We start from the raw sequence: 15,000 nt of genomic DNA on the forward strand, positions 1-15,000 counted from the left end.
GCACCAGTTTGCAGCCCACCCGCGGGATTTCCTCCCAGTGCTTGAGCACGGTCAGCGCCAGGTGCTCGTTAGTCTGCTTCTTCAGACCTGAGCCACATCAGGTTCTTGTTATTCTCATCCTGGTTCTCCACACCTGGGACCTACCATTCTCATCCTCCAGCTCTGTGGGCGCCATGAACACCCGATTCTCCACCTTGACCCGGCCGCCCGGTCCGTAGTGAGGCCCGTCCAGTTTTCCGTCCTTGCACAGCTTGGCCAGGATCTGCGTGGGCTTCATGGGGTCCCGCCAAATGTTGTAACCATGGCTACGGACCACCAATCATGCCATTAGGGGGCTTCCACATTTAATGACATGTTAGCATTATTCTACATTTCCTCTCTTTTGTGCCAATTTATCCTGAAAAACATTTTTTTGTAGAAAAATCGCCCCGTTTCATGTGTCAGGTAAACCGTAACGAACAAGCCATATGAATTTTAAAATGTTTCAAAAATAAGTAAAATATTTAGTTTTTTAAAGAACATTTTTGTGCCAATTTATGGTTCATTTCCTAAAACATATTTAATCTTTCTTGCACATTTTTAGTAGAAATTTGTCCCGTTTCATGTGTCAGGTAAACCATAACGAACAAGGCCATATGAATTTAAAAATGTTTCAAAAAATAAGTAAAACATTTAGTTTTTTGAAGAACATTTTTGTGCTGATTTATGGTTCATTTTCTAAAACATTTTTCATCTTTCTTGCAAATTTTTGTCTTAATTAATCCCGTTTCATGTGTCAGGTAAACCCTAACGAACAAGGCCATATGAATTTAAAAATGTTTAAAAAATAAGTTAAACATTACTTTTTTAAAGAACATTTTTGTGGCAATTTATGGTTCAATTTCCTAAAACCTTTTTTATCTTTCTTGCACATTTTTTTTTAGAATTTTGTCCCGTTTCATGTGTCAGGTAAACCGTAACGAACAAGGCCATATGAATTTTAAAATGTTTCAAAAATAAGTAAAACATTTAGTTTTTTAAAGAACATTTTTGTGCCGATTTATGGTTCATTTCCTAAAACGTTTTTCATCTTTCTTGCACATTTTTAGTAGAAATTCGTCCCGTTTCGTGTGTCAGGTAAACCGTAAAGAACAAGGCCATATCCATTTTTAAATGTTTCAAAAATAAAGTAAAATATTTCCTTTTTTAAAGAACATTTTTGGGCCGATTTATGGTTCAATTCCTAAAACATTTTTCATATTTCTTGCAAATTTTTTGTCTAAATTAATCCCGTTTCATGTGTCAGGTAAACCGTAACGAACAAGGCCATATGAGTTTAAAAATGTTACAAAAATAAGTAAATGTTTTACTTTTTTAAAGAACATTTTTGTGCCGATTTATGGTTAATTTCCTAAAACATTTTTCATTTTTCTTGCACATTTTTTGTAGAAATTCGTCCCGTTTCATGTGTCAGGTAAACCGTAACGAACAAGGCCATATGAATTTTAAAATGTTTCAAAAATAAGTAAAACATTTAGTTTTTTAAAGAACATTTTTGTGCCGATTTATGGTTAATTTCCTAAAACATTTTTCATCTTTCTTGCACATTTTTAGTAGAAATTCGTCCCGTTTCGTGTGTCAGGTAAACCGTAAAGAACAAGACCATATCCATTTTTAAATGTTTCAAAAATAAAGTAAAATATTTCCTTTTTTAAAGAACATTTTTGGGCCGATTTATGGTTCAATTCCTAAAACATTTTTCATATTTCTTGCAAATTTTTTGTCTAAATTAATCCCGTTTCATGTGTCAGGTAAACCGTAACGAACAAGGCCATATGAGTTTAAAAATGTTACAAAAATAAGTAAATGTTTTACTTTTTTAAAGAACATTTTTGTGCCGATTTATGGTTAATTTCCTAAAACATTTTTCATTTTTCTTGCAAATTTTTTGTAGAAATTCGTCCCGTTTCATGTGTCAGGTAAACCGTAACGAACAAGGCCATATGAATTTTAAAATGTTTCAAAAATAAGTAAAACATTTAGTTTTTTAAAGAACATTTTTGTGCCGATTTATGGTTCATTTCCTAAAACATTTTTCATCTTTCTTGCACATTTTTAGTAGAAATTCGTCCCGTTTCATGTGTCAGGTAAACCGTAACGAACAAGGCCACATGAATTTTAAAATGTTTCAAAAATAAGTAAAACATTTAGTTTTTTAAAGAACATTTTTGTGCCGATTTATGGTTGAATTCCTAAAACATTTTTCATTTTTCTTGCACATTTTTTGTAGAAATTCGTCCCGTTTCATATGCCAGGTAAACCGTAACGAACAAGGCCATATGAATTTAAAAATGTAGAAATTCGTCCCGTTTCATATGCCAGGTAAACCGTAACGAACAAGGCCATATGAATTTAAAAATGTTTCAAAAATAAGTAAAACATTTACTTTTTTAAAGAACATTTTTGTGCCAATTTATGGTTCATTTCCTAAAACATATTTCATCTTTCTTGCACATTTTTAGTAGAAATTCGTCCCGTTTCATGTGTCAGGTAGACCGTAACGAACAAGGCCATATGAATTTAAAAATGTTTCAAAAATAAGTAAAACATTTAGTTTTTTAAAGAACATTTTTGTGCCGATTTATGGTTCATTTACTAAAACATTTTTCATCTTTCTTGCAAATTTTTTGTAGAAATTCGTCCCGTTTCATGTGTCAGGTAAACTGTAACAAACAAGGCCATATGAATTTAAAAATGTTTAAAAAATAAGTAAAACATTTACCTTTTTAAAGAACATTTTTGTGCCAATTTATGGTTCATTTCCTAAAACCTTTTTTATCTTTCTTGCACATTTTTTTTTAGAATTTTTTCCCGTTTCATGTGTCAGGTAAACCGTAACGAACAAGGCCATATGAATTTAAAAATGTTTCAAAAATAAGTAAAACATTTACTTTTTTAAAGAACAATTTTGGGCCGGTTTATGGTTAAATTTTCTAAAACATTTTTCATCTTTCTTACACATTTTTTGTAGAAATTTGTCCCGTTTCATGTGTCAGGTAAACCGTAACGAACAAGGCCATATGAATTTAAAAATGTTTAAAAAATAAGTTAAACATTACTTTTTTAAAGAACATTTTTGTGGCAATTTATGGTTCAATTTCCTAAAACCTTTTTTATCTTTCTTGCAAATTTTTTTTTAGAATTTTGTCCCGTTTCATGTGTCAGGTAAACCGAAACGAACAAGGCCATATGAATTTAAAAATGTTTCAAAAATAAGTAAAACATTTCATTTTTTAAAGAACATTTTTGTGCCAATTTATGGTTAATTTCCTAAAACATATTTCATCTTTCTTGCACATTTTTAGTAGAAATTCGTCCCGTTTCATGTGTCAGGTAAACCATAACAAACAAGGCCATATGAATTTAAAAATGTTTCAAAAATAAGTAAAACATTTACTTTTTTAAAGAACATTTTTGTGCCGATTTATGGTTAATTTCCTAAAACATTTTTCATCTTTCTTGCACATTTTTAGTAGAAATTCGTCCCGTTTCATGTGTCAGGTAAACCGTAACGAACAAGGCCATATGAATTTAAAAATGTTTCAAAAATAAGTAAAACATTTCATTTTTTAAAGAACATTTTGTGCCGATTTATGGTTAATTTCCTAAAACATTTTTCATCTTTCTTGCACATTTTTAGTAGAAATTCGTCCCGTTTCATGTGTCAGGTAAACTGAAACGAACAAGGCCATATGAATTTAAAAATGTTTCAAAAATAAGTAAAACATTTACTTTTTTAAAGAACATTTTTGTGCCGATTTATGGTTCATTTCCTAAAACGTTTTTCATCTTTCTTGCACATTTTTAGTAGAAATTCGTCCCGTTTCGTGTGTCAGGTAAACCATAAAGAACAAGGCCATATCCATTTTTAAATGTTTCAAAAATAAAGTAAAATATTTCCTTTTTTAAAGAACATTTTTGGGCCGATTTTTGGTTCAATTCCTAAAACATTTTTCATATTTCTTGCAAATTTTTTGTCTAAATTAATCCCGTTTCATGTGTCAGGTCAACCCTAACGAACAAGGCCATATGAATTTAAAAATGTTTCAAAAATAAGTAAAACATTTAGTTTTTTAAAGAACATTTTTGTGCCGATTTAGGGTTCATTTACTAAAACATTTTTCATCTTTCTTGCAAATTTTTTGTAGAAATTCGTCCCGTTTCATGTGTCAGGTAAACTGTAACAAACAAGGCCATATGAATTTAAAAATGTTTAAAAAATAAGTTAAACATTATTTTTTTAAAGAACATTTTTGTGGCAATTTATGGTTCAATTTCCTAAAACCTTTTTTATCTTTCTTGCACATTTTTTTTTAGAATTTTGTCCCGTTTCATGTGTCAGGTAAACCGAAACGAACAAGGCGATATGAATTTAAAAATGTTTCAAAAATAAGTAAAACATTTACTTTTTTAAAGAACATTTTTGTGCCAATTTATGGTTCATTTCCTAAAAAAAAATTAATCTTGTTTGCAAATGTTTTGTAGAAATTTGTCCCGTTTCATGTGTCAGGTAAACCGTAACGAACAAGGCCATATGAATTTAAAAATGTTTCAAAAATAAGTAAAACATTTACTTTTTTAAAGAACATTTTTGTGCCGATTTATACGGAGCCCCTAAAGGGACATGGGGGAAATGTTATTTTTTCAAATTTTATTTTATTATTATAATTTTTTTAGACATGTATCTTGTGCGCACAAGAAACTTTCTTGTGCGCACGAGAAACTTTTTATAAAGTTATAAATTTTTTTTAATTTTTTTTATAATTCATTTAAAAAAATAAAAAAATACAAATAAAATTTAAAAAAAATTCCTCCCCCATCTCCCTTTAGGGGCTCCGTAGATTTATGGTTCATTTCCTAAAACATTTTTCATCTTTCTTGCACATTTTTTGTAGAAATTCGCCCCGTTTCATGTTTCAGGTAAACCGTAACGAACAAGGCCATATGAATTTAAAAATGTTACAAAAATAAGTAAATGTTTTACTTTTTTAAAGAACATTTTTGTGCCGATTTATGGTTAATTTCATAAAACATTTTTCATCCTTCTTGCACATTTTTTGTAGAAATTTGTCCCGTTTCATGTGTCAGGTAAACCGTAACGAACAAGGCCATATGAATTTTTAAATGTTTCAAAAACAAGTAAAAGATTTAATTTTTGAAAGAACATTTGTGCCGATTTATGGTTCATTTTCTAAAACATTTTTCATCTTTCTTGCACATTTTTAGTAGAAATTCGTCCCGTTTCATGTGTCAGGTAAACCGTAACGAACAAGGCCATATGAATTTAAAAATGTTTCAAAAATAGGTAAAACATTGACTTTTTTACAGAACATTTTTGTGCCGATTTATGGTTCATTTCCTAAAACATTTTTTATCTTTCTTGCAAATCTTTAGTAGAAATTCGTCCCGTTTCATGTGTCAGGTAAACCGTTACGAACAAGGCCACATAAATCCTCTTCCTATGCGTGTTAGTAGACCAGCACAATGTAGCCCTCCACAAGTCGGTGTCCATGCATTGTGAATATTAGGACGGGTGGTGCTGCTCACGTGGCGTAGCCGCGGGTGATGCCGCACGTGGGTCTGTGTTTGCTGTAGAAGCGGTTCTCCAGGTCCAGCTTGGTCTCTCCGATCAGGTCGTCGGTGCCGACCAGGTCCCAGTCGTAGATGGACACGGTGAGAGTGGAGTCCATAGGGAAGGTGACCTCCATGTCGAAAGACCTGCAAAGGGTGAAGAGATACAGTGGTGGTCAAAAGTTTACATACACCCGTAAAGAACATAATGTCATGGCTGTCTTCAGTTTCCAATCATTTCTACAACTCTTATTTTTTGTGATAAATCACTCTATCACAAAAATGTACTGTATATGCATGTAGACGAAAAGATATTTGCATTCCTTCTTGTGTGTCCTTACTTTCCAAACAAAGGGTTGAGCTGCTTGGAGATGTAGTTCTCTTTGTCCTTCACCTCCGTGTTCCCCAGCTTGATGGCGATGTACGGGTCCGCTTTCCCGTTGATGTCAGCAGGGTGCAGGTCAGTGGCCTGCCGTACAGTACAAGTACAGTACAAGTACAGTAAGTTGTACGCCACTGCTGGTTGTTGATGCCATAGAGAGCACGCCGCTCACCCTGATGATGTAAACCCGCACCAGGACGTTGACGGGATCGTTGTGGGGAATGTTCTGGAACATCCCCATGTTGGAGTCCAAGTCTCTGGGCTGGTCCTCGGACACTTTGTACATGCACATGGAGCCCTGATGGGACACACACTTCATCAATTACTGGCATCAATATTTATGAATATTGCAACTTTATTCTTGTCAAATAACAAACTTTATTTAGTAAAGTTGAAACTTTTTTCTTGTCTAATTACAAACTGTATTTATTAATATTGCAACTTTATTCTTGTCAAATAACAAACTTTATTTAGTAAAGTTGAAACTTTATTCTTGTCAAATTACAAACTTTATTTAATAATATTGCAACTTTATTCTTGTCAAATTACAAACTTTATTTAATAATATTGCAACTTTATTCTTGTCAAATTACAAACTTTATTTAATAATATTTAAACTTTATACTTGTCAAACTTCAAACTTTAATTAATAATATTTAAACTTTATTCTTGTCAAACTTCAAACTGTATTTATTATAATTGCACTTTGTTCTTGTCAAATTAAAACTTTATTAATATTGCACTTTATTCTTGTCAAATTAAAAAAAATTTAAAATAATATTGCAATTTTATTCTGGTCAAATTAAAACTTTATTTAATAATATTGCAACTTTATTCTCATTAAATTAAAACTTTATTTATTAATATTGCAACTTTATTCTCCTTAAATTCAAACTTTATTTATTAATATTGCAACATTATTCTTGTCAAATTAAAACTCTATAAATATTGCAACATTATTCTTGTCCAATTACAAACTTTATTTAATAATATTGAAACTTTATTCCTGTCAAGTTACAAACTATATTTAATAATATTGAAACTTTATTCCTGTCAAATTACAAACTTTATTTAATAATATTGCAACTTTATTCTTGTCAAATTACAAACTTTATTTAATAATATTTAAACTTTATACTTGTCAAACTTCAAACTTTAATTAATAATATTTAAACTTTATTCTTGTCAAACTTCAAACTGTATTTATTATAATTGCACTTTGTTCTTGTCAAATTAAAACTTTATTAATATTGCACTTTATTCTTGTCAAATTAAAACTTTTTTAAAATAATATTGCAATTTTATTCTTGTCAAATTAAAACTTTATTTAATAATATTGCAACTTTATTCTCATTAAATTAAAACTTTATTTATTAATATTGCAACTTTATTCTCATTAAATTAAAACTTTATTGATTAATATTGCAACATTATTCTTGTCAAATTAAAACTCTATAAATATTGCAACATTATTCTTGTCCAATTACAAACTTTATTTAATAATATTGAAACTTTATTCCTGTCAAATTACAAACTATATTTAATAATATTGAAACTTTATTCCTGTCAAATTACAAACTTTATTTAATAATATTGCAACTTTATTCTTGTCAAATTACAAACTTTATTTAATAATATTTAAACTTTATACTTGTCAAACTTCAAACTTGAATTAATAATATTTAAACTTTATTCTTGTCAAACTTCAAACTGTATTTATTATAATTGCACTTTGTTCTTGTCAAATTAAAACTTTTTTTTAAATAATATTGCAACTTTATTCTTGTCCAATCACAAACTTTATTTAACAATATTGCAACTTTATTCTTGTCAAATTAAAACTTTATTTAATAATATTGCAACTTTATTCTCATTAAATTAAAACTTTATTTATTAATATTGCAACATTATTCTTGTCAAATTAAAACTCTATAAATATTGCAACATTATTGTTGTCCAATTACACACTTTATTTAATAATATTTAAACTTTATTCTTGTCAAACTTCAAACTGTATTTATTATAATTGCACTTTGTTCTTGTCAAACTAAAATTTTATTTAATAATATTGCAACTTTATTCCTGTCAAATTAAAACTTTCTTTATTAATATTGCAACATTATTTTTGTCAAATTAAAACTTTCTTTATTAATATTGCAACATAATTATTGTCAAATTAAAACTTTATAAATATTGCAACATTATTCTTGTCCAATTACACACTTTATTTATTAATATTGCAACTTTATTCTTCTGAAAGTACAAACTTTATTCATTAATATTGCATCTTTATTCTTGTACAATTACACACTTTATTTATTAATATTGCAACTTTATTCTTGTCAAAGTACAAACTTCATTCATTAATATTGAATATTTATTCTTGTCAAATTAAAACTTTATTAATATTGCAACTTTATTCCTGTCAAATAACAACGTATTCATTAATATTGCATATTTATTCTTGTCAAATTAAAACATTATTTATTAATATTGGAACTTTATCTTGTCACATTAAAACTTTATTAATATTGCAACTTTAGTCTTGTCCAATTAAAACTTTATTAATATTGCAACTTTATTCTTGTCAAATTACAAACTTTATTTAATAATATTGCAACTTTATTCTTGTCAAATTAAAACTCTATTAATATTGCAACATTATACTTGTCAAATTAAAACTCTATTAATATTGCAACATTATACTTGTCAAATTAAAACTCTATTAATATTGCAACATTATACTTGTCAAATTAAAACTCTATTAATATTGCGACATTATACTTGTCAAATTAAAACTCTATTAATATTGCGACATTATTCTTGTCCAATTACACACTTTATTTATTAATATTGCAACTTTATTCTTGTAAAATTAAAACTTTATTAATATTGCAACTTTATTCCTGTCAAATAACAAACTTATTAATTAATATTGCATATTTATTCTTGTCAAATTAAAACATTATTTATTAATATTGCAACATTATTCTTGTCAAATTAAAACTTTGTTAATATTGCAACTTTATTCCTGTCAAATAACAAACTTATTCATTAATATTGCATATTTATTCTTGTCAAATTAAAATATTATTTAATAATATTGCAACTTTATTCTTGTCAAATTACACACTTTATTTATTCATATTGCAACTTTATCCTTGTCAAATTAAAACTCTATTAATATTGCAACATTATTCTTGTCCAATTACACATTTTATTTATGAATATTGAAACTTAATTCTTGTCAAATTAAAACTTTATTAATATTGCAACATTACTATTGTCCAATTAAAACTTTTTATTCGTGAATATTGCAACTTTATTCTTGTCAAACTACAGACTTTATTCATTAATATTGCAACATTAAATTTGCAAATTACAAAATTATTCATTAAAAATTGCAACTTTATTCTTGTAAAATTAAGAGCCTTAAAAATGTATGATTTTTTCTCCCCCTTGTAATAATTTTCATAAAATGCGTTTAAATTCCAGCAAAACTACGACTGACTTTTGTCTTTTAAAAATTGCGACTTTATTTATAAAATATGCCTTTTTTATGTAAAAAAATTATGACTCTTTACTTTTGCAAACATTTTTATTTTAGTGTAAAATCATTTTATTACAAATTTCTTCCCTATAATATTGCCACTTTATTATGGAAAAATGATGTCATCTTTAATGCGAGTCTATTTTTTATTATTTATCTTCTCATTGCAAATCAAATTAAAATGTGTCTTTATTCTTTGAAAATTATTATTATTTTGTTTTAATATTCAATTGTTATTCTTGTAAAAGTATAACTTTTAGGTATTAACATTGCAAAAAAAGGGTAATTTATAACTGTATTTTTCAACCTGATTTAAAGGTACTGCAAAATGGTACAATTTCCACATCCTGTGCTTACTTTGAATTTCCCGACAATCCGGTCTTCGTCCGTCCCGTTTTGGTCGTCGTCGTCGCCGCCTTTCCCTCGGAACAGGTTGAAACTGTGCAGCCAGTCCTCAAAGTTGTCAAAGTCACCCTCCAGCTCTTTGGGGTACACCTTTGTGTTCGAGGACGACAAGAAGGGTGAACAGCCAGCTTTCGGCGGTGCGTTCAGTGACGTCACGTGTACCTTCAGCTCCTCCAGCTTGGCTTTTTTCTTCTCCAAGGGATCCATGGCCGCCTTCTTCCTGTCCTTCTTGCCTTTGCCCCTCTTGGAGCCTTTCACAGGAGAGTCATCAGGTTTGACGTCTGAGTTAGCCAGACGTAAAAAGAGAAGCACAGCACTCCAGACATGAATTCCAACATGGAAGTTGCCAAATGTACGGCACAAAAGTCTCACCAGCCACCATTAAATGTATTGTTTGTTCGCTTACTCTATGACCTCATACAGCTGCATCTTTATCCAGATTCTCACCAAACCTACAATACTGAGTAAAAAGTCAGAAAAACAACAACAACAGTAGTGGTGACCTAAGACTTTTGCACACTCATTGTGGCACGTCCCACTCTATTGGACGCCAGTGAACGCCTCAATGTTTATTTTCCCATAATTGACAACTTTCATGGCAGAATATGGTGGATACTTGTGGGAGTGTGTAGAAGCAGGGTTGTCCCGATACCGAAACATGTGTTTAGATACTTTTCTAAATAAAGGGGACCACAAAAAATGTCATTATTGTCTTTATTTTAACAAAAAAATCTTAAAAATATGTTTATTATTGTAATTTAGTCCCTAAATAAAATAGTGAACATATTAGACAACTTGTCTTTTAGTAGTAAGTAAACAAACAAAGACTCTTACATACATTTTTTTTTTAAAGAATATTGTGACTTTATTATGGTAAAATAAAAATGTTTTTCTCGTAATATTGCTATTTTTAAATTGTAAAATGGCCAAAAAAAGAGAATGTAGTTATCCTAATAGAGTAATGCAACTTTATTCTTATAAAAAACATTTTTCGACTTTAAACTATGACTTTTTTCTTGTAATATTGTAACTTTATTCATGTAAAATTTCAACTTGTGTAGAAAAAAATTGCAAATTTATTAGAGTAAAAAAAACAACAATTTTTTCCTCAAAATATTGCAATAAAATTTTTGTAAAGTTGCTCCTTTTTTTCTAAAAATATTTTGATATTAATTATGGCCATTTTCGTGTCATATTGCTAGTGTTTCATTGTAAAATTACAACAAAAACGTTATTACACATATACTTTATATTTGACAATTTGTTATCCTAATATGCAACTTAATTCATATAAGAGAAGTTCTTGTCGTATTGTAACTTTATAGATGTGGAATTCAGATTATTTTTCAAGAATATTGTCACTTTATTATGGTAAAATAAAAGAAATGTTCTCATAATATTGCCATTTTTTAATTGTAAAATTACCAAAAAAAAGTTTTTTTATCCTGATAGAGTAATGCAACTTTATTCTTATAAAAGTAGGACATTTTTCGACTTTAAACTATGACTTTTTTCTTGTAATATTGTAACATAATTCATGTAGAATTCCAACTTTTTTTCTAAAATAAAATTGCAACGTTATAAAAATACAAATTTTCCCTCAAAATATTGCAATAAAATTATTGTAAAATTGCTCCTTTTTTTCTAAAAATATGTTGATATTAATTATGGCCATTTTCGTGTCATATTGCTAGTGTTTCATTGTAAAATTACAACACAAATCTTATAACACATATACTTTATATTTGACAGTTTGTTATCCTAATATGCAACTTAATTCATATAAGAGAAGTTCTTGTCATATTGTAACTTTATATATGTGGAATCCAGATTTTTTTTTTAAAGAATATTGTGACTTTATTATGGTAAAATAAAATAAAAATTCTCGTAATATAGCTATTTTTTAATTGTAAAATTACCAAAAAAAAGTTTTGTTATCCTAATAGAGTAATGCAACTTTATTCTTATAAAAGTAGGACATTTTTCGACTTTAAACTATGACTTTTTTCTTGTAATATTGTAACATAATTCATGTAGAATTCCAACTTTTTTTCTAAAATAAAATTGCAACGTTATAAAAATACAAATTTTCCCTCAAAATATTGCAATAAAATTATTGTAAAATTGATACTTTTTTTCTAAAAATATTTTGATATTAATTATGGCCATTTTCGTGTAATATTGCTAGTGTTTCATTGTAAAATTACAACACAAATCTTATAACACATATACTTTATATTTGACAGTTTGTTATCCTAATATGCAACTTAATTCATATAAGAGAAGTTCTTGTCATATTGTAACTTTATATATGTAGAATTCAGATTATTTTATCAAGAATATTGTGACTTTATTATGGTAAAATAAAATAAAAATTCTCGTAATATTGCCATTTTTTAATTGTAAAATTACCAAAAAAAGGTTTGTTATCCTAATAGAGTAAAGCAACTTTATTCTTATAAAAGTAGGACATTTTTCGACTTTAAACTATGACTTTTTTCTTGTAATATTGTAACATAATTCATGTAGAATTCCAACTTTTTTTGTAAAATAAAATTTAAACTTTATTAAATTAAAAATTTTCCCTTAAAATATTGCAATAAAATTATTGTAAAATTGCTACTTTTTTTCTAAAAATATTTTGTTATTAATTATGGCCATTTTCGTGTCATATTGCTAGTGTTTCATTGTAAAATTACAACACAAATCTTATAACACATATACTTTGTATTTGACAGTTTGTTATCCTAATATGCAACTTAAAAGCATTAAAGCAACTTCATTCATGTAGAATTCCAACTTTCTTCTAAAAAAATTTGCAACTTTATTAGAGTAAAAAAAATACTTTTTCCCCTAAAAATATTGCAATAAAATTATTGTAAAATTGCTACTTTTTTGCACAATATTGCAAGTTTATTTTCATAAAATGACGGCTATTGCTACTTAATTCCCTTGATAATATGACCAATAACAATTCTATAAATTCTCTTACTATTTCTTTGATTATGGCCCTTAATAAAATGTAACTTGGCTCCCATTAAAATAAGAAAACAACTGAATTATTCTGAGAGCAGCTTTAAGCGTGTGTACCTCCTCCATCTGCCAGGTCCACGTCTTCTTTGTCTTCTGTATCCGACAGCGTCCCCTCTTGGGCCTTCAGTGCCTGCAGCAGCGAGAGCAGGGTGTCACGTGACGGGACAAGACGTCACCGCTGTATAAAATGTGTCGCACCTCCGTCAGAGTCTCCAGGGAGGCAAAATATTTGGACCACCAGTCCAGCATGCTTTCATCCAATCCTTCGTCTTCCATCTCGTCCCCCTTCTTCCTCTTCTTTTTTTTCCCTTTGGCGTCTTTGTCGTCCTCCTTGGTGGAAAAAATGCAAATCCATGTGATGGTTGAGTGGGTTGAAATGACAACATTAAGAAAATAATATAACATAATAATATCATAAACATTTTTTAAAGTGTGTTGAAATGAAAACATTAAAAAATATATATATATATATATATATATATATATATAATAACATGATTTAAACATTTTTTAAAGTGTGTTGAAATGACAACATTAAAAAATATAATATAATATAAAAAATGTTTTAAGTGTGTTGAAATGACAACATGAAAAAAATGATATAATATAATAATATAATATACATGTTTTAAGTGTGAAATGACAACATGAAAAAAATAATATAATATAATAATATAATATGCATTTTTTGTTAAAGTGTGTTGAAATGACAACATGAAAAAAATTATATGATTTAATAATATAATATAAAACATTTTTTAAAGTGTGTTGAAATGACAACATAAAAAAATTGTATAATACAATATTATAGTATAATTTTTTTTATGTGTGTTGAAATGACAACATTAAAAAAATATTATAATACATTAATATAATTTTTTTTTAAAGTGTGTTAAAATGAAAACATTACAACAATTATATAATATAATAATATAATATACATTTTTTTAAGTGTGTTGAAATGACAACATTAAAAAAATTATATAATATAATATAATTTTTTTTAAAGTGTGTTGAAATTAAAACATTTAAAAAAAAAAAAAAATATTATATAATACACTTTTTTTTAAAGTTTGTTGAAATGACAACATTTTCAAAATTATATGATATAATATTATAATATAGTTTTTCTAAGTGTGTTGAAATTAAAAAATTTAAAAAATAATATAACATAATTTTTTTTAAAGTGTGTTGAAATGACAACATTAAAAATATAACATAATATAATATACATTTTTTAAAAGTGTTTTGAAATGACAACATTAAAAATATAATATAATATAATAATATAATATACATTTTTTAAGTGTTGAAATGACAACATTAAAAAAATTATACAATATAATAATATAATATACATTTTTTTAAGTGTGTTGAAATGAAAACATTGAAAAAATATATAATATAATAATACAACATACATTTTTTACAGTGTGTTGAAATGACAACATTAAAAATATTATATAACATAATGATATAATATACATTTTTTTCAAAGTGTGTTGAAATGACAACATTTAAAAAATAATATAATATAATAATATAATATAAACATTTTTTAAAGTGTGTTGAAATGACAACATTAAAAACATATAATATAATATAATTTTTTTTAAGTGTGTTGAAATTACAACATCAAAAAAATAATATAATATAATAACATAATATGCATTTATTTTTTAAAGTGTTGAAATAATGAAATTAAAAATAGGAAAATAAAAAAGTGTGTTAAAATGATGTCACACTTTGTTTACCTCGACTTTGACGACAGCGTCGGAGCCCTGCATGATAAAAACGAGGGTCAATAAGAGAATAATACCCACTGGCCACAACATTAGGTACCCCTGCAGACTACAAGCATAACAAAACATCAAGATATTGCTCATGCCAGTGTACCTAATGAATTGGCTGGTTTGAGGAGAAACTCACACAGTCTAATCGGACCACAGTGTCCATCTTCTTAAAAGTTGGTTCGGGCTCCATGTTGACCACAACGATTTCCTCTGAAAAGCAACACAAC

General features: G+C 27.6%; 1 protein-coding gene across 3 annotated transcripts in view; it reads right to left on the bottom strand.

The window, feature by feature from the left end:
• The window catches only part of LOC133647080 (otoferlin-like), an 85,309-nt gene that overhangs the window by 14,970 nt on the left and 55,339 nt on the right, over positions 1 to 15,000 (bottom strand). For 2 of the 3 annotated variants that reach the window (XM_062043161.1, XM_062043160.1), the window contains 11 exons: positions 14,910 to 14,983; positions 14,735 to 14,761; positions 13,179 to 13,310; positions 13,038 to 13,110; positions 10,110 to 10,228; positions 9,900 to 10,037; positions 6,165 to 6,290; positions 5,952 to 6,079; positions 5,587 to 5,757; positions 145 to 305; positions 1 to 87 (listed from right to left, as the gene is read on the bottom strand). The exon at positions 1 to 87 is cut by the window's left edge and continues 56 nt beyond it. In XM_062043161.1, the coding sequence (XP_061899145.1) occupies positions 1 to 87; positions 145 to 305; positions 5,587 to 5,757; positions 5,952 to 6,079; positions 6,165 to 6,290; positions 9,900 to 10,037; positions 10,110 to 10,228; positions 13,038 to 13,110; positions 13,179 to 13,310; positions 14,735 to 14,761; positions 14,910 to 14,983 (1,236 nt within the window). The remainder of the gene's footprint in view (positions 88 to 144; positions 306 to 5,586; positions 5,758 to 5,951; positions 6,080 to 6,164; positions 6,291 to 9,899; positions 10,038 to 10,109; positions 10,229 to 13,037; positions 13,111 to 13,178; positions 13,311 to 14,734; positions 14,762 to 14,909; positions 14,984 to 15,000) is intronic. The other variant, XM_062043159.1, reaches the window with a different exon arrangement.

This window comes from Entelurus aequoreus, linkage group LG03 (genome assembly GCF_033978785.1).
Source record: "Entelurus aequoreus isolate RoL-2023_Sb linkage group LG03, RoL_Eaeq_v1.1, whole genome shotgun sequence".
NCBI lineage: Eukaryota > Metazoa > Chordata > Actinopteri > Syngnathiformes > Syngnathidae > Entelurus > Entelurus aequoreus.